The sequence below is a fragment of the Cimex lectularius genome, unplaced genomic scaffold (genome assembly GCF_000648675.2).
Source record: "Cimex lectularius strain Harlan isolate CLEC.00 unplaced genomic scaffold, Clec_2.1 scaffold77, whole genome shotgun sequence".
Lineage (NCBI taxonomy): Eukaryota > Metazoa > Arthropoda > Insecta > Hemiptera > Cimicidae > Cimex > Cimex lectularius.
This window is the reverse complement of record NW_019392836.1, coordinates 1664588-1691559: the sequence shown is the minus strand read 5'-3', so window position 1 is coordinate 1691559 and position 26972 is coordinate 1664588. Positions and strand designations below refer to the sequence as shown.

The following is a 26972-nucleotide window of genomic DNA, read 5'->3' as shown; positions in this document are numbered from 1 at the left end:
TTATGACTTCTTCCATCAAGTCTGTGACCCATCTAATTTGGGTTTGGGCAGTCCAGGGTCAAAATGTCTTGGACTTATCCTATTCACGTTTGAAGTTCCTCGTCCATAAGCTGTCATATGTTGGTACTTTGGTATTATGAGCTTATGGTATTAAGAGCTTATGACTTCATCCATCAAGCCGTGTGACCCATCTGATTTGGGATTTGGCAGTCCAGGGGCAAAATGTCTTGGACTTATCATCTCCACCTTTGAAGTTCCTCGTCCATAAGCTGTCATATGCCGGTACTTTGGTATTAAGAGCTTACGGTATTAAGAGCTTAAGACTTCTTACATCAAGCCGTGAGAACCATCTGATTTCGGCTTTGGCAGTCCAGGGGAAAAACTTGTTCTTATCCTATCCGCCGTTGAAGTTCCTTGTTCAGAAGCGTCATAACTTAGTACATTGGTATTATGAGCTTATGGTATTATTAGCTTATGACTTCTTCTATCAGAAACTTGTTCTTATCCTCTCCACCTTTGAAGTTCCTCGTCCATAGGCTGTCGTATGTAGGCATTATGAGCTTACGGTATTAAGAGCTTATGACTTCTTCCATCAAGCCGTGTGAACCACCTGCTTTGGGCTTTGGCAGTCCAGGGGAAAAACTTGTTCTTATCCTATCTACCGTTGAAGTTTCACATCTAGAGGCTGTCATATGTTTGTGCTTTGGTGTTCGGCGGCGACAACAATGACAAGAGCAACAGTGCCAGTTTTAATCTATGCTGGTACTGTATGAAAAAATGGATTAGCTTGATTGTTATTAATCTAATGATTATTAGAATAATCAGAGGATTTAGCTCTATTTCGTGTGGAGTCTAGTAAGATCGGGCAGGGCACTTAAGCGAATGACTACATCCCGTAACAGCAAAATAAGGAGTTCTCAAATTTATCATATGCCTTCATCCTTTCTTTAATAATCAAGGAAATTTATTACGTTTCAATTTCAGTCAATAGTTTTCAGATAATAAATTCATTTCAGATAGTGGATTGATTTTCAATTTCAGCTAGATAAATGAGTTCTTTAGTTAATTTCAAAGTTAAAAGGAGTCAGCCTCTTTTCGACTAGTATTCGCTATTGTTCAATCTCCACTTTTATCTAGAGCTCTTTCTCAAACTGAATGATTTTTATTAGATCCCCAAGATGTCAAGGAATCTCAGGAGAAGGAATTTCATCCTGCATAGACATTCTCACCAACAGAGGACCTGTTCTTCTTCTTCTTCTTTCTAGTAATATCTGGGCAGGCTTGCTTGTGCGGCTCCGAGTCTCTACATATCCTTCCGTAGTCTACAGTGTACAATCAGAAATCCAACTATCATTTTAGTCCTAATACGTCCAAGGTTCAGTTTTCCTTATGCTTCCTGGGAGACACTTCCATTGGACAAGGACTTAATTAATTCTTAATCTATTATCTGACGTTCACATCGAACGTCCCTCCAAGTGCCTCAGGCCTATAAGCCCAGTTACACAAACAAGGGGTAATAATGTAGTTTTCACCTGGTTTCATAGGATCTCGATAGTGTCCCAAATGCTTATCGACTATTAGTTACCTCTGGGTAGTTGCTTTTAGTTTCGATTAGACTTTTTTCTTGGTAACACCTTAACCTCCTTGGCACAGTGTTCAATAGCCATATCTGAAAGAAAGTGAAAATATCCAAGATGAATTCATGACTTTTGCTTTATTTTTATAGGTACCAGCTCTTGACCCATACTAAGTCTTAGAGCACTACTACGTATAGTTATCTTTAATTTACAACCCTTTCGCAAATTGGGTATTTTGTTTTGAATTTTTTTATCAAATCTAAATTTTTAAGACATGGCATCCCCAGGTATTCCTGAAATCTGGTCTTTCTGAAATTTCTCCCGAAGCTTTAATTCCTTTTATGCGAGTAGGCTATGAGTCCCTGCAATAGGATTCTGGCTCTAGACTCTTCTTGATGAATGTAGTGGTAAAGGATCTAAGATGCATTACAATCTAATGGTAACAGCGGAAGTATCTTAGAGAAAATTAATACGGGAACTAAAAGGTTTGGGTAACAAAGGGTAGAAGGTAACATTTCATGAAAGAATTTTTGTCATCGGGTTATATCAGATTATTGTTCAGCGTACAGCCTTCATTTGAGGAACGTTGTCGGGCTGGGCTGTAGGTCTTCAAGACGCTGATCACTGGAAGCACTCCTCGGGAGGACTTTATCTCCGACTCCGGACACAGGTGACTGATCTCTCTGCTGGACTGGAACTAAGTTGAACTAAGAACTCAGGACCATCTCTGACTCACTGATTCCAACTCTTTATCTGAATCTAACTAAGGTTATAAATACGTTCTCATGAAACAGTTAACACACATCGATACTAAACATTCTGTATAAACAATACAAGTTTCTTTGTTTCCTCTAAAAATGGGAAGAGGTAAAAATAAGGATTTGCTTCCGTACTCGAGTACAATTGCATACCTCATTACCTACGCGCTATCTATATGGAACCATGGAACAGACTTCAATTCGGTGAAACACATCGAACCGCTTTTCTTTATATGCTAGACACATACTCAAGCTTTTCCTCTAAATTCTGTCAACAGCGTTTGGCCTATTCTCCGTTGGTTTATGGCTTATGGCAGAGCATACTTCTTCTGTAGTTTAGGCACGTTAGACGCCACCTATGACCTCGTCCACCGACGCTTCCATCCCCTTTTCTTCAACATCCTTTATTTTTCTTTTAGCGTCAGAGAGTACTAAAGTCTGGTGTGTGTGGAGCATATCTTTCGAGCAATATGCATATAAATAACTTGGGACACACTAACGTTTATAACTTGAACAATCGTCGGTCACTGGGGTGTTCAAGATTTCTTAGACAATAAATGTACCAAAATTTTCAGCAAAGAGACATTGACAACAAAAATATACAGACTAAGTGAAATTTTACAGCCCCACTATTTAAAAAATAAATTTAAATCTATTAAATTTTCATCCAGTGTTTAAATTTAGCGAGGTATATATTTTACATTGATTGCGCTTTCTTTTCAATGCGCCGTTGATTGTAAAAGTCCCAGTCAGATGGCGCGACGTCAGGGTTGTAAACAAGGAGTGTCGTGGCATTTCATTTTATTGGTGTTTCAAACAAAACACCCCTCCTTACAACATTGTTCCATATACACGAATAAACCGGCCAATTTACTTTATAAAACTCGCTTAAAATGTTTTTGTCATTCAATGTTAAAGCCTACTCGTTGATGGTTTAATTAAAAAAATACATCATGGAGGGTGTAAAGGACCTTTTAACACTGCGGCATCCTTTCTGTCCCAGGCCTGTTGTTGGAAGTTTTATTCTTCAACAGGCCGTAGCTTTTCTTCCCGTCCCGAAACCTCTCGCCTTAATTACTCCAACGATTTGTCACCTTCGTCCGTGATTAATGACAAATCTATTCAAATCCTGGTCATTCCTATTTATTGTTCAATGGTTTGGAACCATCAATACTTAAATATAAAATTTTAGAACTAGAAGCTGGATTTTTGGTTTAATGAAAATTTTCTTTGCTCGAATTTGGCGCTTTCTAAACCCAGTATCTTTTCTATTCATGACCTGAGGAATGATAATCTTCAATTTTATTTTGCACAAAATGTCACATTTTGTAGCTTTTAAGATTAACTGCACGAATGCGGTTTACCCCACCCCGAGGAATATCGAGTACTCTGGGTTGAGTGTACGACGTCTGGAGAGTAGAAGTAATTCATTAGCGTGAAAGGAAGAGGTTGCTTATAACCACGCCCCGAGGAATATCGAGTACTCTGGGGTGAGTGTATACCGTCTGGAGAGTGAATGTAATTTATTAGCGTGAAAGGAAGAGGTTGCTTCTACGTTTCTATAGAGTATTGTGTTTGTGTTAATTTATTGGAATGAATGTAATTTATTAGCGTAAAAAGAAGGGGTTGCTTATAACCACGCTCCGAGGAATATCGAGTACTCTGGGGGTGAGTGTATACCGTCTGGAGAGTGAAAGTAATTTATTAGCGTGAAAGGAAGGGGTTGCTTATAACCCCGCCCCAAGGAATATCGAGACTCTGGGGTGAGTGTATACCGTCTGGAGAGTAAAAGTAATTTATTGGCGTAAAAGGAAGAGGTATATGGGAAGGGGCGTGAAAGGAAGAAGAAGGGACAACGTAGTATATATTTGAAATCAGGGAGTCAGTATTCAGTAACCAGATCGAGACACTCAAATGGCTGCAGTTTAAAACAATAAAGTTTAAGTTATAAAGTAATAATCTTTATTTCACAACGGCATGATTTTAATTTCGTCCATTTTCATAATTCTGCGAACAAAGCTGTACTCTATTTCCATATTTCCAACAAAATGCTAGTTAAATTTTTTCAACCTAAAATTTTCTAGCATTGTATAAATTCATTTTTTCTTATCCTACATGTATTTGTAAAATTTAAACTATGTTTATAAATCCCAGGCCCTGAAGATGATCTCAATAAAGATCGAAACGTTGGCACGATGAAGAAAATGTTTTTCTTTATAAAAAATAAGATATTTTTTTAAATATTTATTTACGATGGTTCGCAACAGCAGAGGTCATATAAACCCTCAGGGTGCCGGTGTTTTTGAAAAAAAAAAACATTTATAAGTATGCCGGGTAAGGTCCTGGGTTCGAATCCACCGGCCCTTCATTCGAGCCCAGGACCTTCACCTTACAGTGATAAGCGCCGTGTCAACGCCTAACCGTAGCGGCCACCGATGCCCCCAAATAAATATCATAATATAATAAGATACTATAATACATAATTTAATATATTATAATAAGCAAAAACGATTTGGATGTTGTTTATGTTATCTTTAAAATGGGGGAAAAATTGGAATTGAATTTATATATGGAATCTTATTGGATCTACATCCAGAAATCAAATCTACGCCATCGTTAATTTAATGTAAAATCCTTTCTAGTACCAACTATTAAACAGGCTCAGGTTTTATTAACGACAGCCTAATGATTTTATTTTTAAATTCAGAATACCGGATCAAAAAATTTTTTTACCGTCGAATGCAGCTTCCCACATGATCAAAACTTGTCGTGCGCTCAGAACGTTTTATCCAAATATGTTCCACGTCACGTGCCTCGCTCACGTGTGCTCGAGAAAGTACGTGATATTTTCCCAGAAGTCAATAAACTTGAAAAAAACGGGGAAAAATTGTCCTCAAATCTCCGTCTCGGGTGGTGAAGTATCACGACGAAATTCAATGCGAACTTCCGCCAGAACCTGTTAACACGCGATGGAAGAAACGGTTAAATGCAACTTCGTTTGCTGAAAATGTTGAACGTATTTATAAATGAGTTAGGAGAAAGAAAGAATAAATGATCGTCGAAGTATAACAGATTCTTAATTGCTTCCGATTTAACATTTATTAAATCACTGACTCCCTAATAATCCCTAGATATCAAATTCCAAGATCGAAATTATCCAAACTGTTCGAGAAAACCATAAAAAATTGAGAACGACAGAGGAAAAAGTTTATGACAAAAGTCAGTGTCACGAGCGTTCGAACCCACGTCTTGATAGCTCAAGTGGTAGAGTAGCGGCGTATCAAGCGGAAGGTCGTGGGTTCGAATCCCGCTCGTGACACTGACCTTTTATCTCGACTTAAAACCTTAATTAATTGAATGTTATTAATTGGTCAAGCGGACCACAAAAAATAGTGAATTTATGACAAAATTGGACTCCCTCGTTAAAAAAAAAAAATTGGGCACATTCACATAACAAAATTAAATAGTTAACGGAAAGCAAATTGATGCTGACTTAATTTAGGCTTACCTTCTACTTGACTTACCTTCTATAATCGCCTACTATAACAATTGTCCCATTACTTCAATAGACATAAAATTGTGCTTTACTTTGTTAAAAAAAATTTTAAGTGCCAGCCGGCACTAGTTTACAGAGCTAAATTTTGAAATATAAAACATTGTACATTTTCATGAATGTTTAAAATACAATAATATAATAAAATGATACGTGTGAAATAAAATCATATAAAAATTAGTTTAAATTACTTAAATAAAAAAAATTTATGGATTAATTATTTGTATTAAGTCTATTATACAGGGTGTCCCAGTTCCTTCTGACGAAACTCAGGGAATCGATTCTACTCTTTGTTTGGAGCAACAAATGCTCAGGAGACAATTTTCGGAATGTTCTCTTCGCAAAGAAGTAATTTGGTCAATAGACCTCTAAATATAATAGATTTAATAAGTAAAACGAAGTATTCACTAACAGCTCCCCGTGGCCACTTCATAAGTCCCAGAGAGTTGAAAAATCGGAAAAAGAGGGAAAATTCGAAAGGTTGTAGGTTGAGATGAGGAGTTAGTGTCCGAGTGGATCGAAGTCACGATAGCTCAAGTGTTTAGAGCAGGAGGGTATTTAGCCGAAGGTCGTGGGTTCGAATCCCGCTCGTGGCACTAGCTTTTTCATTTCAACCAAAACCTTACATAAAAAAGATTAAATTTTTACGAAGTGTTTTTACCCAAATTTGACCAATTTTTAGTTATTTGGCATGGGCGTACAAGTAGAATTTTAAGTTTTGTTGTAATTTGTCAGATTAAAACCAGGTTAGTTAAGTTTTTCATGTTTTAGTAGAAAAGAGTATTATTGCGTGCTTTTGGTTTTCTTTCAATTCTTTCCAAAAAAGGATCGTTTCTGTTTTGGCAAAGAAGTGTTGCGCATACTTCTTAACGATGATTTTTTTCCGGCGGTCGTCATGAGGTATCTAAGTTTCGAGCTTTATCACCTTTCCAATTGTCGTAAGATTAAGTCGACTGTCGATTTGCTGACAGATTCGCCGGAAGTTCTCGGACAGTTGTTCTAGGATTTTCTTCGATGAAAGCTCGCAGAACAACATTATCCAGGGAAGAAGTCCTTCCACCACCTTCTTTGTTTTCGGGATGAAGTCCCCCTATCGAAACGTTTTCAACCATCTCTGAATGGTGCCCGTAGTTTGTATTGATGTTTGTTGCCTTTTGGCTTCGTTTAAACACGTAAAACGAAATTTGGCGAAAATCGCGCATTGAAATCATAATAAAGACTGAATTTTTCCAAGTAACGAAATGCTACAGAGGTAAACAAGCATCTTTGTTGGCATTGGATTAAAAACTTTTGACATTCGTACAAAAGAATAATCCATCAGACGTAAATAGCTTATTATATAGAGGGATAAACGAACGAAAACATGGAAACCTGCGTTATTTTCTTGACAATCCAATAAATGTAAATACTTCATATTTATCAATAATTATGGATAATTACAAATAAATAACAGTTTTCCCTTTGGAAACAGTATATCCTGTACGATTTCCAACTTTGACGTTTTGTTGAACTCATCAGAAAGTTAATTACACGACTGATGCAATCTGCCTCAATTAAATCTCGATATTTATTTGAAAATAAATACACGAACCTCAGTTTGACAAAATATGAGAATTTATTTAAATTTGGTCTTGAAATTGTTTATTATGTATAACCCAGTAATAAAATATTTTCTGATAAATTAAGGTGCTACGAAATTGTGAATAAATATGAAATTCCAAGCTAAGTTGTGTGTAAAATATAATTGGAAAAACAACAAAGAAGATAGTAAAAACAACTTTTAATATTCATTTAGATAGTTTCCTAATTTATCAGTTTAGAGTTTGCAATGTTTCTGTAAGAGGGAAAGTTTTCATTACCCCGTGCAAAGTAAAAGTTCGTTTCAAACGCAAGTGAACAATACATAACAAATTGATCGAATTGACACAACCAGAAGAAAAACATCGTTGTATTCCATGTCACACGAAAGCCGAGAAAAGTGAACGACAGCAATTAGCCGTTATATTTGACACAAAAAAACGAAAACACGACCAACTTTGCCAGAATGTAGTTTGCACAGTTGGTAGAAAAGGGTGAAAATTGTGATTTTAACACGGGTTAAAAGCTCGGTTGGGTTTTTAATTTATTTCACCCCAACGCTCGTGAAAACACGAGTAAAATATGTGCGGCGTGGGTGAAATCTTTTCGACTCAATTTTAATAAAACGGTTTCCCCATAATTTACGACCTTATTTTACTCCAATTATAAACAAAAAAGAATTTGGTTTTAAAAAATCAAGCAATTACTTCAATGACTGCTAATTACAATAGGATATTCTAAATAGATTGGTCTATTTTCATAAATCTCCCCATCGAGTTGTGTTGGTCATCTAGAAATGTCTATTAATAAATTATTTTGAATTTTCTGATATCGAGACTATTGGATTTTCTGAAAATAGAGAACCGTTTGAAAATAGATTTTAAAAAATTAGTAAATATTGCAAAATTAACACGTTAACTCGTAAGCTGCAAAAAACTTTACCGATGCTTTTTGGTCAAAAATTACTATTTGTTTCCTTGTTTTAATTGGTTAAACAAAATGAAAAGCTATTTTTTCTCTATCTCGTTTACAGTGTTAATTTTGTAATATTTAACATTATTCTGAACTAATTAAGGTTTTTAGTTGAGATAAAAAGTCAGTGTCACGAGCGGGATTCGAACCCACGACCTTCAGCGCGCCATTACGCCACTACTCTACCACTTGAGCTATCGTGACTTCGATCCACTCGGACACTAACTTCCCATCTCAACCCTACTTTTTGAATTTTCCCTCCTGTTTGCCATTTTATCTAAACTAAAAACCTTAATTAATTGAAAGTTATTAATTGGTTAAGCGGAGCACGAAAACTAGTGAATAATTCTGAACTATTTTCAATTTTTATTTTGGCATCTTTCATAAAATTTATTGAACATTTCTGTAAACAAAAATGTAGGTTATGTTTTGAAAATAAAAAGTTATACTTTTTACTTTTTGTAAATTAACCCTGTAATTACTGTAATAGGTAAAATAGAAGTAATTATACAAAAAAAATTGAAATTTTTTTGGATGTAGAATGTTTTTGAGAAAACCAGTGGAAACACTACTCAGTCGATACCCCGTATATCCAACGTTTTTATGACCTATATGTACACGGCCAATAAAAAACCGACCATCTGGTTTTTGTACGAAAAATGGCCAACTTTGAATGCATATTTTATCAGCTTTTAAGTCACAGACCTGCGCTAGATGTTATTTTTTAGAACATTTTACGCTGAACAAGATAGCTTTTCAAATATTTTACTAGCTTCAGTCATTGACTAGTAAATTCAAAAATTTGGGAACATGTTATTTTTGCACTTTTTACTTGCAGTTCCAATTGAGCTGTGGAGCCAAGAAATCATTCTTGAAGCAGCTCCTTATAGCAATCGATAGGAAATTTTAATAAGCTTTCCTTTAGTCACCTTCCACTTTGCCCGATTTCTCAAACGTTCTCGATTTATTCGCGATTTTTCGGCAAAAACGTGGTTTTGTTACGTGCTCGTGGAAAAAGCCGATCACTCTCTCTCCCGATTTTCAAGAATGCGTAAATTTTAAGCATGTCATCTTTTCGCAATTTTACGCTCTACAACTTTTGTTCCGAGGACTTTTTCAAAAAGTGAACGGGGAAACGACAATTCTTACGTCGTCCTTTTGGGATGCTGTATGGATCTGCTGTCGATAACCACATGTTTACCTCATCACGGAAATTAAACCTTTCGTTCCCAGAGAGAGAGAGAGAGAGAGAGAGAGAGAGAGAGTGTGTGTGTGTGTGCGAGAGAGAGAGAGTGATCAGTTTTTCCAGTCAACATCAAAACCCACGTGTTTTTGCTAAGAAATCGATTAATAAGTCAGAGAATAAGTCGAAAACATTTGAAAAATAATTACTATAGTGTGTTCATTTGGTCCCCTTCCACTTCGCCCGATTTTTCAATTTATTTATCGTAAAATGGACTAAAATTGAGTCCTAGCGCAAGTCTAGGAATTAAAAGGCGGGGAAAATATGTGTTTCTAAAGTTTGCGATTATATATTACAGTGCTAAAATTGAAAAGATGACTAAAGCTAATTAGTCACTTCCTGATCGGCAAATTCGAAGGTATATCTTTTTTTGTTCAAAAGAGCAAGCAGCATGTTATGCTCTGTGTGCCAAGTTAAGCTGATGTAGCACTCAGAATTTCCATGTGCCCTCGTCAAAAAACCTGACTCAAACTAATTATAAACGATTAAAAATCTATAAATTATAACTTTTTTGGGTTTACCCTGGCATATTACCCATGAAGTTTTCTATTTTCATTTTACTGTCGAGCGGGATCGGCCGATCAGGACCAGGTCCCCACCGCGCGCCCGCACCCACTCACTCAGCTCCATCATCTCATCTAAATTTTCATAGTTGATGACAATCAAAAAGAAACGTTTATCGACTTTAGAAATCCATAGATTATGTTGAATGCTAATGGATTGTTGCTTATTAGAACAGATTATAAGTTTATTGGTTTAGAAACGTTTGGGACTTTGCTCAGATTTTTTAGAAGTTTATCTCTTTTTTTCGTATTCTGGACATTCAAAAATTATGTGAGAAGGATTTGAAGGGCAATCGCGAGTGGGACAGTTCGGAGACGATGCCAAACCGATTCTATTCTCTTTTTAGCTACCCCATAGGCCATGATTTGTCTTCAGTCTAAAAATAGTAGATAGAACTCCTTTGACATTCCTTCTGGGCTATCGCCTTCTGAAAAACGTGGTTTTTTTCTTGAGCCTGTTCTGAAATAATTGCCTACATTTGATGCGTTGTATTTTTCTTGCCACAGATTTCTACAAAACTTTTCCAAAAAGTTTTTCCCGTCATCTTTAGGAATTTTAATGTCAAGGGTTGGACCTGATGTTGCAGCCTCCTTTGCAAGTGCGTCCACCGTTTCATTTTGCCATAAGCCTGCATGTCCTTTCACCCAACACAATGCCACCCTTCTCCCCATGATTTTTGTCTCAAGCATTTTCCTACAGATTTGGGCAAAAATATAGTTTCTGCATTTATATTCTGGGGTAATGTTATTTATCCTTTCTACAATGCTTCGACAGTCTGTGAAAATACAAAATTTAGAATCAGCCAATTTTTGTATGTAATCGAGAGCGCAATCTATCGCAATTAGTTCTGCTGTATAAAAATTATAAACTTAAAAAACAAATAAATAAAATGTTTCAAAGCTTATAAATTCCTTTGTGCAAGCTTCATGCATAATTTTTAGGTATTCTTTCATTCATTTTAGCGTTTATTTATTTATTCAACTATCGATTTATCTCCTTGGATTTGTGTGAAATGTTTTTGCTACTGAATTATTCATGTAATTAGTCCTGTATGTTGTGTTATTTGTCTATTAAACTTATTGTATATACACAGATCCCATCCGTAATTACCTTTTGTCTTCTAGATTATAGTAAAAGGGCAAGAAGAAAATCATTAGGGTACCTATTTGAAAGTAAGATTTTTAAAAATCCATCGGCCTTCTTTAGCCTTCCTTGCTTTTAACTAGGTAAGGCATGGAGGAAAAGGGTTAGTTACTCTACTGTCGTGAGACAATTTTTTTTTGAATTGGAGCAGTTCGCCTGTAGAGGGTCTCCATACGATAAGGTGGGATGGTGGATGGTCAAAATAAAATAAAAAAATATGTAAGAAAACCCTCTGTTCAACAAATTGCTTTTATTTCATATTGAGAAGTAAAAGATTTTATTTTTCTATTTCTTAATTTTCTTTGATTTTTGGAAATAATAGTAGTTTGGAATTGGCATATGTATTGAAATATTTTTGGCGCATAACACAAAGTTATTAATTTGAAGAACTATAACTACTACTTTTATTAATATTCGGAGATCGTGAGATGCGGTCTGGTGTGACGTAGGTTTTAGAAAAACATTTTCTTTATCGTGCCAACGTTTCGATCTTCACTGAAATCATCTTCAGGGCTCAAAATGTTTGTTTTCCGTGTAGATGTGTCATTCTTGTGTGTCGTTGGGCACTCTCAACACGACAGACAAGAACGAAAAATCTACAGAGAAAACAATCACTTTGAGCCCTGAAGATGATCTCAAAAAAGATCGAAACGTTGGCATGATAAAGAAAATGTTTTTCTTAAACCTTCACACCAGACCGCATCTCACGATCTCCGAATAATCATTGACTAACGGTCACTAAACACCGCACACTTTTATTATTTTTCAAATATTGCAATACTTTTTTATTGTTATTATTTAAGGATTAAGTGTTTGAATTTCCTCTATTAATATTAATTTGCATTAAAGTCTCTAATAAAGTTAAACTTGACCAACGTTCTGTTGGAGCTGAAGGGTGCATGAAGTGGATAATATATTAATAGAAGATTCCACTATAGTTTGAACGTAGAAGGTGGACTTTGGGTGCTTATGAGATTCAAACGAGGGTGATCTCTTGGAGAAGTACGTCTACTCGGTAATGAGCCGGTTCTTGGAAAGTTTGAAACCCAGGCCTCAAGTTTGTAGGACATTAGCGGCTGGACCGTGGCCAGGTGGTGTAACGACTCTGCAGACGCGCGCGCACTTGTGTGCAGCCCCTGTTTTGTACGCGCACCCTGTCGCCACAGACACTCACATACGTGCGACACTATTATTCCGCCCTCGTCGGGTCGAGAGGCCTTCGTGGCTTTGTCTACCCTCACTCAATTACACCCACACTCAGACTTACACAGGAGCTGAGCCATTTCTCATCCCTTTTCTTTTTACCAACTGTTACCTCGGCCGTCGCACCCTTCCAGTAAAAAAAAAGATTATTTTTCCCCCTTGCATGCTCACATAAAAAGAACCAGCTATTATTGAACCTGTTTAGACTTTTAAACTTTTACAACAACAAAATAACAATATTAACATTTAGATGCCATCTAATTTTATATTCCTTATATTTTCAAATCAGGAAAAACGTCAACACATAAACTAACAAAATTACTTTTTTTTAACTGTTGCCTATGAAAAAGCAATCTTTATAGAGTTCTTTGTTTAAGAAAGGACCTCAAAATCCTTGTAGATGACATAAACGAATGCCAATGACAGACGTGATTAGCGTTCGGCTTGATTCCGCCGACTTTTGTCCTTAATGGCTTTCGCCCGAACAACTCCGCCGAGTTCTGAATAAGAAAGAGGCCGATATGAGCGTCAAAGATCTTTTAACTGGCTGCCTCATTCGAAATACACAAAGTCTTTAATACTTTCCAACTCAACTATCTCGAACAGAAGTGAGAAATGAACAAAAAGGCCTTTCCATCCGCTGGCAGAAAATCCTTTTAAACATGCTTTTGAACAATTGAAGTTAAAATTTGACGGGGAAGGGTAGAGGAAATTGGTTAACAAATTCTGTAGAGGAAAACGTGTAAAAAGAAAAAAACACATGGTTAAATAAGCACTTTTCCAAGCCAAATTAATTAAAGTCAATAGATTTACTGCAGGGAAAGAAAACTGCTAAAGCATTGCTTTGTTATTCTATTTTCAACGTTCAACAACGATATAGATTGTTTCTATTTACTCTCATATATTATTTAATTTATAACCTTCTTTATTCGGTTACTTTCTGCTTATTATCGGTGTTTTTTAAGAAACCAAAGCTATAAAGAAAGGTCCAATTGTTTTAATGATAGCTGCCACTGTCCAATAGCATTTTTGTTTTTTGAACATCCAGAATACAAGGAAAAAATATAAAAACAAGATAGTCATGTTCCGTAAATCCACATGTTAACAAAAATAGAGGTAGATTTATGTGGTACGCAGAAAGGAAGTGAGAGCGTACGAGAGAGAGAGAGAGAGAGAGAGAGAGAGAGAGAGAGAGAGAGAGATAATATAAAACAGAAATAAATAGAAATAGAGAAAATTGAAAAACAACACAGAAACATGCTTAGACAAACAAAATACAAGCACTGTAGAAGATAATAAATGGAGAGAGAGGAAGATATAAAGAGAAAGCGAGAGAGGAAGAAGAACCCAGCGACCATTAATCATCAATAATGCGAACTAATATTGAACACGTTTAATGTGTTTTAGATATGGGTCCTGGTCAAGTAGAGAAAGAAATAGACTCTGTGATCACTTGCAAAGTTTTCGGCCTTTATAAGACCATCATCAGGGCAGCATCCTATTTCTCATATTAACATTGCAGAATTACGAAAAAACCCATCGACTATACGAGGTCTCGAAGTACCTGAGGTTGGTTAAGTTGAAGTAATACAAGTTTTTTCTGTTTTTTCTATAATTGACGTAAAAAGTTTTACAAAAAAAAACGTTGTCTAATTCGATACTTCTAGACCTCGTAGTCGATGTCGTCTGGTTTTTTTCGTAATTCTGCAATGTTAATATGAGGAGTAGGATGCTTCGCTGATGATAGACTAATAAAGGCCGAAAACTTGTCAAGTGATCACAGAGTCTACTTCTTTCTCTATCTACCAGAAACCAGATCCAAAACACATAAATCGTAGTGGTCGATTTCTTCTTCATTAACATGGTTAAAAAGTGGTTACATTCAAAAATTAAATAATAGAAGAACACTCAGACGGAAGAAGATGTGAGTGGGAGAAAAAGATTGATTGATTGATATCGCTTTATTTACATCATCTCTCAAGATTTGGTCTCGAGGACGACTCTTACATCTAAAGAGAGAGAGAGAGAGATTGAAAGAGAGTGAGTGAGAGAGAGACCAAGAAAATTTGTAAGAACACATTAATAAGATACCAACTATTAACACGGACCACCAATTTTTAACAATATGAACTAAATTAAATACGTTGTTAAAACGTATGTTCCATTCAAACATTATCTAATAGAAGAAAGCATAGACGGAACGAAAAATGGGAGAGAGAAGGCGAGAGAGAGAGCGCGAAAATAAAGACAAAACAAAACAGATGATGCGGGAAAATTGGAAAGCTGTTTCCTTTTATCCGGACATTTCAAGCCGAAAAGATATTTTCCCCGCACTGTGCATATGTGTACATGTGCGTTGTGTCACTGTTCACACACTATGTTTGTTTTTTCATTTCGTTCATTGATATGTGATTGGTTATTTTTTGTATGTTGACAGATGCCTTGTTGATTTGATTATTACTTATTTGTCTGTTTTTGTTAGTCTGTTTGTTTATGCGCTGATTTATTGTCATTGTTTGCTTTTGTGACATTAACATTATATCGTCTCTCTCTCTCTCTCTCTCTCTCTCTCTCTCTCTCTCTCTCTCTCTCTCTCTCTCTCATGCTCTCCTTTTATTCTATCTCAGAACGTAACTTTTCTGTAATGGTATAATTAATAAGAACTTATTTTTTTATGAGATTCAGATGTGTTTCTGAGCCGCAAAGCTATAACTTTGGGATAACGATATTCGGGGCAATTCAAAACTTAGGATATATATTTGAAAGGGGTAATACCAAAGTGTATAATATTATGGGATGTGGCGAAGTTCCTGAATAAATCACATTGTTATGTGGGTTATGGAGAGGGTTTCGAATAAGTTCTAATTGCCCGCAGGACACAATTTTTTTTATCAAGAGTAAAATAAAAATAGGCCTTAAACCCTTTATATTCGTGTAAAATTAAGTCATATAATAATGTTATAAAATGATTACGTTTAATTTAAAAAATTTTACTTTTTATTTAAGGTCTTCGTTGAGATGAAAAACTATATCAAGGGCGGGATTTGAACTCACGATCTTCGACTCAATACGCCGCTGCTCCAACCACTTCGTTCCACTCGGACACTAACGCTCCATCAGTACCATTTTCGTCTCAACCGAGACATTAGATAAAAAGTACAATTAATTTAAATAATTGATTCGATCAATTTGGCTAATAAATACATATATGGATACTATTTAATTAATGTTTTAAAAAATATATATTGAAACGATATACGCACATTATAAATTTAAAAAGAGAGGTCATTTGACGTTAAAATCCGTGATCAAGGTAAATTCTTGAGAATTTTTCTATTTACTATTGAACTTATTATTTGCCATATTCCGTTGGTGCTCGAGTTAGTTACAATAATAATCGTAATAATATTGCGATAAGATTACACTTGACCTATCCGGTCGTAAAGTAAGTTCGTAGAGTTATTTTTGGAGGAAATTCAACGAAAATCTGTTAACAATTTTACTCAACAATATATGAACTATTTTGTTACCCCACCTCTTTATATATATATATATATATATATATATATATATATATATATAGAGAGAGAGAGAGAGAGAGAGAGAGAGAGAGAGAGAGATCTTGAGGATGATGATTGGAAGAATCTCTACAATAGCAGCAACACAATATAATTTGAATTGCTGTTAGGCGGAGTTTGATGGGCGGAACATGTAAATTTGAATTTTTTCCTCAACGACAATTGATACCAAACGAAAACTAAATTTTAAAAATTCTATATTATCCATACAAAAGCGTTTAGAGTACATTTTAGAACAAAATGGAACAATAAGTCAATGATATAAGGTAAAAATAGGAGGGGTCCTAGGACATAACCTTGAGGTACTCCTTGTTCAGTGATTTTTAATTGGAAGAATCTCTACAATAGCAGCAACAGAATATAATTTGAATTGCTGTCAGGCGGACTTAGATGAGTGGAACATGTAAATTTGGATTTTTTACTCAGCGACAATTGTACCAAACGAAAACTAAATTTTAAAATTCTATATTATACATACAAAAGCGGTTAGAGTACATTTTAGAACGATATGGAACAATGAGTCAATGATATAAGGTAAAAATAGAAAGGGACCTAGGACATACCCTTGAGGTACTCCTTGTTCAATGATTTTATTAATACTTACAACGATCTTTCCCACGGATATCTTTCACACCGAGCAAATCTTGCCATATAATTATAATTTAACAAAATAATCAAAATGGGAATAAACAGAACGAGCAACCTTTTAAAACAGATTTTTAAAATAAAATAAATTATTACATACGTGTGACATACGTTTGTATTGCCATTTACAATTCCGACAGGGCTGAGTAGAAGGTTATTCCTTTTTCCTTTCGTGCTTCAGCCAGCTTTGCCAAAGCCTCAGGTTGAGCGATTAGCTTATCCTTACCCAACACAGGAAATCCTTATTTAAAAAATATATGATTTTTTTAACTTTTCAGAAAACACGTTTTTTTATTCAATTCGGTGTGCGAATGGATACTATTTATATAATATGAGTTACATGCAGACATATTCAAACTAAATCAGAGAGAAATGGAACTTCTTTTATGTTTCCCCCCTCCCAAGAAATATAATTAATTTACCAAGCATATGTAAAACGACTGCGTAATAGCTAGTTCGAAATGAATGTGTACAAAAAATATTCATCTGCACGAATTTATGCATTACACTTACATCGATGAGTTACGCTATCATGGATTCCATAAAAGAGACCAACATAAAATAAAATGTTTACACATGAGTAGCGTTCTTGATTTATCACGGAACTTTCGCAAACAATGGTGTAAGTCGTATTATTTTACAATGTTTACTTTCATGTGCTTTATTTAGTATATATATTTCATACTGTATGAATTATCAGATAGTTCAGTTATTATATAGAATTATTCATCAGACTTAACTGGCAATTGCGTATTGGAATTCGATTAAGATCGTAGGGAGGAAAAAGTCACATAATTTCCCGTGTCATCCTTTTCTCTCGTATAAAATACAGCCCATAAAAAAATGTTATTAATTTGAAAATTGAACTTCAACATAGTTTCCCTCGGGGCGAAGCCAATCGGCTGGGGCTTTAATACCGGCGGGCATTAAAGAAGCAATTTCAAGCTTTTCCACCCTTATCACGGTCCCGAATCGGAATGTCAATGGAACGGGTACCCCAGACGAGAATCGATGGAGTCAGAGAGGATCCGTTGGATTTATGCCGTCGGAATAGACCGAACGTCATGTTCCGATCGCAGTGTGATAGTGCGACCGATCATGTCGACTGAATTTATCACCGTTCGTTATAATCGACTGATGAAGAACATGATGCTGAAAGGAAATAATTATGCATTTATTAAAAAAGTCTATTTTCCTTATTTCCTTTCACACTCCCTTATTACCTACTTATCTGTCAATTTTACATTTAATTTACATTTATCTCTATGTTTATCTATATTTTCTCCCCGAAAATTAAAGAGACCAACAGCCGGCATGGCAGATAAGTTGTGTAGGTTTAGCATTTCGAAGCGCCGTATTCGTGATAAATCAAGTTTAATTTTCTCTTTATCTCCCTTTCATTTAAAATATTTTCAGTTAAATTATAACATTGTTGAAAATGAGTGTCTGTATGTTGTTTATTATTTTTTTATTTTCACTTATGGGCCCGGATACTTTCTATTACTAGCTCTGATCAAGGTAAAGAATGATGGAGGTACTTAATTATCTTTCTTTTTTCTTTTTTCCCTCCCTTCTTCTTGTTTTTTAAATTTCCTGCGTACTGAATATGTGCCCTTCAAGCAACAGTCGGTAACGTTTGGACCTGAGCCCAAAAATGTATGAACACCCTTAGGCACACACACATACACACACACACACACACACACACACACACACACACACACACACACACACACACACACATACACTACTATTTTTGTATATTTCCATGTATGAATTGGTTTACACTCACTCTCTCTCTCTCTCTCTCACACACACACTCTCTCTCTCTATCTCTCTCTCTACCACTATAAATAAAACATTAATCGATTAATCAATCAAGCAAGCAATATCTATATTAAACTCTTTTACTCCATTTATCTGTCTCTCTCTACCTATTTATCTATCATTATATTCCTTACTCTCTCGCACTCCCACCTCTCTCATACTCTCTCTCTCTCTCTCTCTCTTTCTCTTTCTCTCTCTCTCTCTCTCTCTCTCTTTCTTTTCCCTCCTCTTTTTCTCGTATCTATGTATGACTGTAGTTGGCTGTTTTCCAGTTCTGCAGCTAAACTAATAACCAAATAAGAAATCAGATTGGCTGTTTGAATTGCAGACTTAACAAGGAAATCTCTCTCTCTCTCTCTCTCCTCCTCCTCCTCCTCCTCTCTCGCCTTTCGCTCTCTCTCTCTCTCTCTCTCTCTCTCTCTCTCTCTCTCTACCACTATAAATAAAACATTAATCTATTAATCAATCAATCAAGCAATTTCTATGTTTCACTGTTTTATTCTATTTCTCTGTCTCTCTCTCTCTCTCTCTCTACCTATTTATCTATCATTATATTCCTCACTCTCCCCTCCTCGCCCCATCTCTCTCTCACTNCCTCTCTCTCTCTCTCTCTCTCTCTCTCTCTCTCTCTCTCTCTCTCTTTCTTTTCCCTCCTCTTTTTCTCGTATCTATGTATGACTGTAGTTGGCTGTTTTCCAGTTCTGCAGCTAAACTAATAACCAAATAAGAAATCAGATTGGCTGTTTGAATTGCAGACTTAACAAGGAAATCTCTCTCTCTCTCTCTCTCCTCCTCCTCCTCCTCCTCTCTCGCCTTTCGCTCTCTCTCTCTCTCTCTCTCTCTCTCTCTCTCTCTCTCTACCACTATAAATAAAACATTAATCTATTAATCAATCAATCAAGCAATTTCTATGTTTCACTCTTTTACTCTATTTCTCTGTCTCTCTCTCTACCTATTTATCTGTCATTATATTCCTCACTCTCCCCTCCTCGCCCCATCTCTCTCTCACTCTCTCTCTCTCTCTCTCTCTCTCTCTCTCTCTCTCTCTCTCTCTCTCTACCACTATAAATAAAACATTAATCTATTAATCAACCAAGCAATTTCTATGTTTCACTCTTTTATTCTATTTCTCTGTCTCTCTCTCTCTCTCTCTACCTATTTATCTATCATTATATTCCTCACGCTCCCCTTCTCTCCCCATCTATATCTCTCTCTCTCTCACTCTCTCTCTCTCACTCTCTCTCTCTCGCTCTCTCTCTCTCTCTCTCTCTCTCTCTCTTTCTTTCTTTCTTTCTTTCTCTCTCTCGCTTTCTTTCTCCCCATATTTCTCTCATATTTTTGTATCAGTGTAGTTTCGCTGTTTTCCAGTTCTGCAGCTAAAATAATAAGTTAATAAGCAAATGAGAAATCAAATTGGCTCTTTGCGTTGTAGACTTAGGAAGGAAATCTTTCAATATTGAGTATTTAAAGAACATCTTCACCATATTTTAATCGTCAATGCTATAACTACTAACTATGAGTTCATTTATTTGAAAAATAGATTGTACCAACACCAAACTAACATAAAAAATTATAGTTCCTATTCACAGTTATGCTTAACTGAGTAGGAACTATTAAAAAAAAAAGATTGAACAAAACACTCAAATCACCATTTATTATTTCTTCAAAAAGTATACAATTCTAATAACAAGTCTATCACAATACATAAACAGTAACAAACATTATTTAAATTTTAAAAATGTAAAATGTATCTTAAAAGAAACAATTAGCCATGATTAAGTTGACTAGAATTATAAAAAAATATACGATAATAATGTAAATTTACAAAATTATATTGCTCAGTCATTTAGTCATACTTAATACATTTGTATGCCTTAGTACATATTAAAGAATGAAGGTTTGCACATTGTTGGAATTTCCACCGGGTATGTAAATATATTAAATTTAATAAAATTCTCTAAAAAAATCGTGCTGTACCACGGTTCAAGAACTACCCTTCAAATAATATAATTAAAAAACGGAATAAAAAAGTTATTAGTAAAACTCTATGATTTAATTTTAGTCTGGCTGACTCTCTTGATGCCTGTTTATATTTTTTTATTTTAATGCAATAGATAAGAATTACAAAATTATGTCATTACAATCAAATATTTTCCTGTCAATGGTACATTGCTGATTAAAACACTGTTTATGTCTCAAATATTTTTTTTCTTAGCTAGCTGAATTCTAAATTATCTATATTTATTAAACTTATGTGCACAAATGTTAAATGATGAATTGCTCCTCATATAATTGTGAACGGGTGGAATTTGCCGTTGTATCCGTCCATGGGAAACGGTATGCAAGATGGGGTTGAAATTAATATGCAAGAGATGGCTCGAGGGCAGACCGAGGTGTTTTTAGCCGTCCCTCCGCATGGTCATACGTGTGCAACTATGGTACGTGAAACGGATTTACTGAATTAAACAATTGTTTAACAAGAACAATTCCAATTTCACCGCCTCGGAAAGCAATGGCCGAAGTCCGGTTCTCAACCCCAATTAAAAACGGTTTTAATAGCTTTATTAATACTCTTCCGTTCTAAAATGTTAAACATATATGTTTACTTGAAAGAAAAATTTTAAATTTCGTTAAAAAAAATATTTTACACGAAGATATACATAAAAACTTTATACATTTTATGAATAAATTTGTGTGTGTGTCTCTCTCTCTCTCTCTCTCTCTCTCTCTTTCTCCCTCCCTCCCTACCTCCTAAAATAGTATTTTTAACAATGAAATTTTTGTTTTGCCACAACTCTATTTCCAGATCGTCAAGTTCATTCAATGAAAAATGGCAAAGAATTGGTTTAGCAAAATGTCGGAAAATTCAAAAGGACTATCTTTATATATTTATCTCTTTTTCCTTTCCTCTCACTCTTTCTATCTCTCACTCTCCCTCTTTTTCTCTCCCTTTCTCCCTCCCTCTTTCTAGCTAGAACATAGCAATAGTATTTTAAAAAAATGAAATTTTTGTTTTCCCAATGATTACCTACACTTTTATTTCCAGATCGTCAAGTTCATTCAATGAAAAACGGCAAAAATTTTGTTGAGCTGAATGTCGGAAAATTCAAAAGGACTATCTTTATACATTTTTCTCTTTTTCCTTTCCTCTCCCCCCCCCTCTCTCTCTCTCTCTCTCTCTCTCTCTCTCTCGCTCCCTATCCCCCCTCAAAAGTTAATAGTTTCAACCCAAAAAATAGTTTTTTTCAATTAATTTATCTTCATGTAAGTTATTGGTTGAAATGAAAGAGTCAGCGTCACGAGCGGGATTCGAACCCATGACCTTCGATTAAAAACGCCGCTGCTCTACCACTTGAGCTAACGCGACTTCAATCCACTCGGACACCAACTTCCCATCTCAATCTTCAACATTTCGAATTTTTCCTCTTTTTGCCATTTTTCAAATTTCTTCTAATCAGGATTCGATTCTCGGCGACAAATGAAATGGCCAGGGTGAGCTTTACTGAAGATACACTCCGTTTTACTTTTTAAATCCATTATATTTCGTGGTCTGATTGACCAAATAATATCTTTCAATTAATTATTCTTTATGTAAAGTATTTGTTGAAACTCGGACACCAACTTCCCATCTCAACCTTCTTTTCGAGTGGATCGAAGACACGCTCAAGTGGTAGAGCAGCGGCGTATTTGGCCGAAGGTCATTGGTTCGAATCCCGTTCGTGACACTGACTTTTTCATTTCAAACAATACCTTACAGAAAGATCAATTAATTGAAATAAGCTATTTGGTCAATTGGACCACGAAATGTGTTATTAAAACGACAAGACGCCACCAGGTTTTTAGCCGATTGTTTTAGAATTTAGAAGAAGAATAGATCTGAAATAATCAAAAACCATAATATAACTAATGAATAATATTAACTGCGGGCGTCGGTGGCCGCAATCATTTAGGCATTCACACGGCGCTCATCACTGTAAGGTGAAGGTCCCAGGTTCGAATCCAGTGGCCCAGCATTCCAACCCGACATACTTACCAATGGACTTTTTTTCAAAAAACCTGCACCCTGAGGATATGTGACCTCTGCGGTTGCGAACCCTCGTAAAAAAAATTAACTGTGAAAACACATATTTTTTTGTTAGAAATCTTCAGCACAGTGGTTTATTAGACCCTAGTATCAATATTTATGATACATTTTAAACTATTTGTCAGCCTGTGACAAGTAAGTTCAGTTTATATTAGGAAATCTACACTTTTTGTGTTTTTAAGCACTTTTCCTAAGTTTTTCTTTTGTGTTTCTAAATAAGTACATATATCTGGTGTAATACATCGTAATTTGCATTAATTAAGTTTAATTTAAATCAATAAGGCACTTTGTATATAACAGAACTACTATTGTTGCCATCAGGCTGTGATTAATCGACCAGTAAGTGGGCTCAAATGGGCTAAGCCTAACGATATCGACCACCGAAAAAGTATCCCCAGTGAGATCATAGCCGAAACTTTTCACGGCTCAGATCCTAAAACCGTAAAACTTGTATAAATTACGGCTTCTACCTTCAGAACTTTTAAATTCGCCTTCAACAACCTCCCGGCGGGGCGAATTCGTGATAAATCCGTCAGGAAAAATATAAATAAAGATCGTGTTGCATTTGCCGTGGATGGTGAAACACCACATACGAATGTGATTCAAATATAAACGGTAGGAAAGGGCTCCAGTTAGCTCATGCACCAATGGGAAATGTTAGATATGGGAGAAATCAACATAGTCGAGGCGACCGGGAAATCACTAAACCATTTCTGACAAAGATGAGTGAGAGATTTTATCCTTTCTGACTGTTCTACCTTTTGGCACAAAGTTTTCCCTCAATAACGAGGAAGGGTAAAAAATGGAGCTTACTATCGCCAGCCTATGAGGAAGTTGGTTGACGAATACATTCAAGCATTTGGTGAAAAAAAAGTCTTCCCCTTACCTATTAATAAGTGAATTTAACGGATTTACTGTAATTTCTTTCTAGAATTGTATTTTTTTGCAAATAAAACTTTTATTATGCAAATCTTATTTTTTGTGTTATAAAACCCCGCTAGAATATGGAATTTCAAAGCAAGAACTCAAAAAGTCAAAAATTACAAATTTTATTTATTTTTTAAGTAAGCGTTTTGTAAACTAATTAGCGTGTATTATATGATATTAAGTAGTTAATAAATCAATGTACAAGACAAAACAATTTGATTAGTAGAGAAGTGAAATGTCAAATACATTTGGATCATGTTGATATGTTATATGGTGGTGAATAAAGTATTCATAGCATGAACCTGTGTTCTTCGGGATTGAAACAATATCCATAAATATATTTTTATGTGTACAGTTTACAAATAAATTATTTATTAAAAAATTTCATTTAAATTCTTCTTTTCTTTAAAACATTACCAAAACGAGTCGTGAAGCCTAAAATAATATATAACATGTAACTTCAAATTCCTGTATATTTGCGGAATTTTTTTATAATATGAAATAATAACGCTGTTAGAAAACCAAATGAATATTAATTACAAATAAAATAAAAATTATATAAAATTGAATATAAAAATATAGGAGTTCAAAATTAGCTAAATTGAAATAAAATAATAATAATTTGAAGTTAGAAAGGGTGAATTTGTAGTTTCAAAAAGGTTAACTTGAAGTTAGAAAGGATTAATTTGACGTTCAAAAGGATTAAATTGAAATTTAAACAAAAATAATTTGAAGTTAGAAAGGGTAAATTAGTAGTTTCAAAAAGGTTAACTTGAAGTAGAATATATTAATTTGAAGTTCAAAATGGTTAAATTGAAATTTTAAAAAGATAATTTGAAGTTAAAAAGAGTAAATCAGTAGTTTCAAAAAGATTAATTTGAAGTTAAAAAGGTTAATCTGAAATTGAAAAAGGTTAATATGAAGGAAAAAGGGTTAATTTGAAGTTTGAAAATAATTATTTGGAAGTTAAAAGTGGTTAAACTGAAATTTAAAAAAGGATAATTTGAAGTTCAAAATTAGTTAAATGGAAATTTAAAAAATAATAATTTGAAGTTAGAAAGGGTAAATTTATAGTTTTAAAAAGGTTAACTTGAAGTTAGAAAGGATTAATTTGAAGGTCGAAATGGTTCAATTAAAATTTTAAAAAAATAGTATGAAGTTAGAAAGGGTAAATTATTAGTTTCAAAAAGGTTAATTTGAAGTTAAAAAGATTAATATGAAGAGAAAAAGAGTTAATTTGAAGTTTGAAAATAATTTATTGGAAGTTAAAAATTGTTAAACTGAAATTTAAAAAGGATAATTTGAAGTTCAAATAATAATTGAAGTTAGAAAGGGTAAATATGTAGTTTCGAAAAGGTTAACTTGAAGTTAGAAAGGATTAATTTGAATATCGAAATGGTTCAATTGAAATTTTTAAAAAAATGAAGTTAGAAAGGGTAAATTTGTAGTTTCAAAAAGGTTAATTTGAAGTTGAAAAAGGTTAATATGAAGAGGAAAAAAGTTAATTTGAAGTTTGAAAATAATTTGTTGGTAGTAAAAATGGTTAAACTGAAATTTAAAAAAGGATAATTTGAAGTTCAAAATTAGTTAAATGGAAATAAGGTTAACTTGAAGTTAGAAAGGGTTAATCAGAAGTTCAAAATGGTTAAATTGAAATTTTAAAAAAATTTGAAGTTAGAAAGGGTAATTTAGTAGTTTCAGAAAGGTTAACTTGAAGTTAGAAAGGATTAATTTGAAGTTCAAAATGGTTCAATTGAAATTTTTAAAAAATTGGATGAAGTTAGAAAGGGTAAATTAGTAGTTTCAAAAAGGTTAACTTGAAGTTAGAAAGGATTAAGTGGAAGGTTAAAAGGTTAATTTGACTAAAAATACTACATATTTGAATGACACTTGTATAATAAAAACACTCTATCCACAACGAATAATTTTCATTGTTTTTAATTAATGTTTAAAACTCCATTATTTAGTGTTGTCTTAATTTTTGTTTTCACAGGTTAATTTTGTTGTTTGGTTTTGTTTCAGTTGTGGTGCTGCCGCAGACCCCCGAGCCGATTGTTTTGGACAATAGCTGTGCTGGTTCAGGCCAAAAGAGGGCCAAACTGAATTACTTGCTTCTCGCGACTGTGCTTCTGAGTTCTGTAGCACAATGTAAAATCGAACCCACCTCCTAAAACGTACCCTATAGGATTACAAAATAATAACCGACTCGTTTTTTTATAAAGCAACCCCCTCGACTGTGTGGCTGACGCACTTCGTTCACGGCCAATCTCTTTATTATAGAAATGTAAAAATGGAAAGTATTTAATAAATAATGTATAAGAGATTTTATACGGTTGAGTGAGTCAATTAAGACATCGGTTTAAAAAACTTAGGAGCTAGTCGTTCCCCGAATCTCTTTTAGTTGAGCAATGTTAAGACCAACGCACGTAGGATTCCAAAAAACGGAAATACTTCTGTAAATAAATTGAAATTTATTTTATCGCGTTATCTAACGGGGCATTTGCTGCATACATGGCTGCAAGATCATAGATTTTTAATTATATTCCGACTTCAGAAAATATTTTAAAAATGCTCATGGTATTGCATGACTATCAATAAACAATCAAATTAAAAAAAAAAAAAAATGAAATATATATCTTCTATATTCTTACTCGGAACAATACAGCTTTTCCTGACATTTTAACTAAACAACTATCGATTGTAAATAATTAGTGAGATTCGTGTGCTTATATTTAATATTTTTTATTTTATTTTATTTTTTTGATAAATATATTCTAGATGTAAAGACGGTGTGAATTTGTATAACTGGGAAAGTTTAAATATTGAAATAATAAATATATTTATGTTTTGGAACGTTACAATATAATTGTAATTCGTGTTTTCATGGGACTAACATTGACGACAAGTGAGCAAAAGTATTTTCAATAATAATTTAAGAAATTAACAATCATAAGGTCATTTTATAAGCGATACTGTATATAAAGCGTTTTTCGATTAGATATATTTTATTTTTATTGCGTTGTACGTTAATTTAATAAAAGAGCTAAAGTTAAGGAAAAATTTAACAAAAAAATATCGAATTTTAGATTACTTAATTTTAACAGATGAATATATTAAATATAAATCAGTGTTCTTCTTTAATAAAAAAAGTATACTATTCGAACGAATGTACAATGAAAATTAAATAGTTATAATTTGTATGTTTCTAATGTTTATACTTATCACTTTGAAATGTTAACAAACCACTATGATTTGAACAAAAATCGGTTGTGATTTGTATAAAATATTTAAAATTGATGCGAGGAGAAAAATAGTTGTGA

General features: G+C 34.3%; 1 protein-coding gene across 1 annotated transcript in view; it reads left to right on the top strand.

The window, feature by feature from the left end:
* LOC106669510 overlaps positions 1–26682 on the top strand; it is a 123336-nt gene extending 96654 nt beyond the window's left edge. The window contains exon 5 of the mRNA XM_024228599.1: positions 25675–26682. Coding sequence (XP_024084367.1) covers positions 25675–25823 — 149 coding nt within the window. The 3' untranslated portion in view covers positions 25824–26682. The remainder of the gene's footprint in view (positions 1–25674) is intronic.
* Positions 26683–26972: the final 290 nt, after the last annotated feature.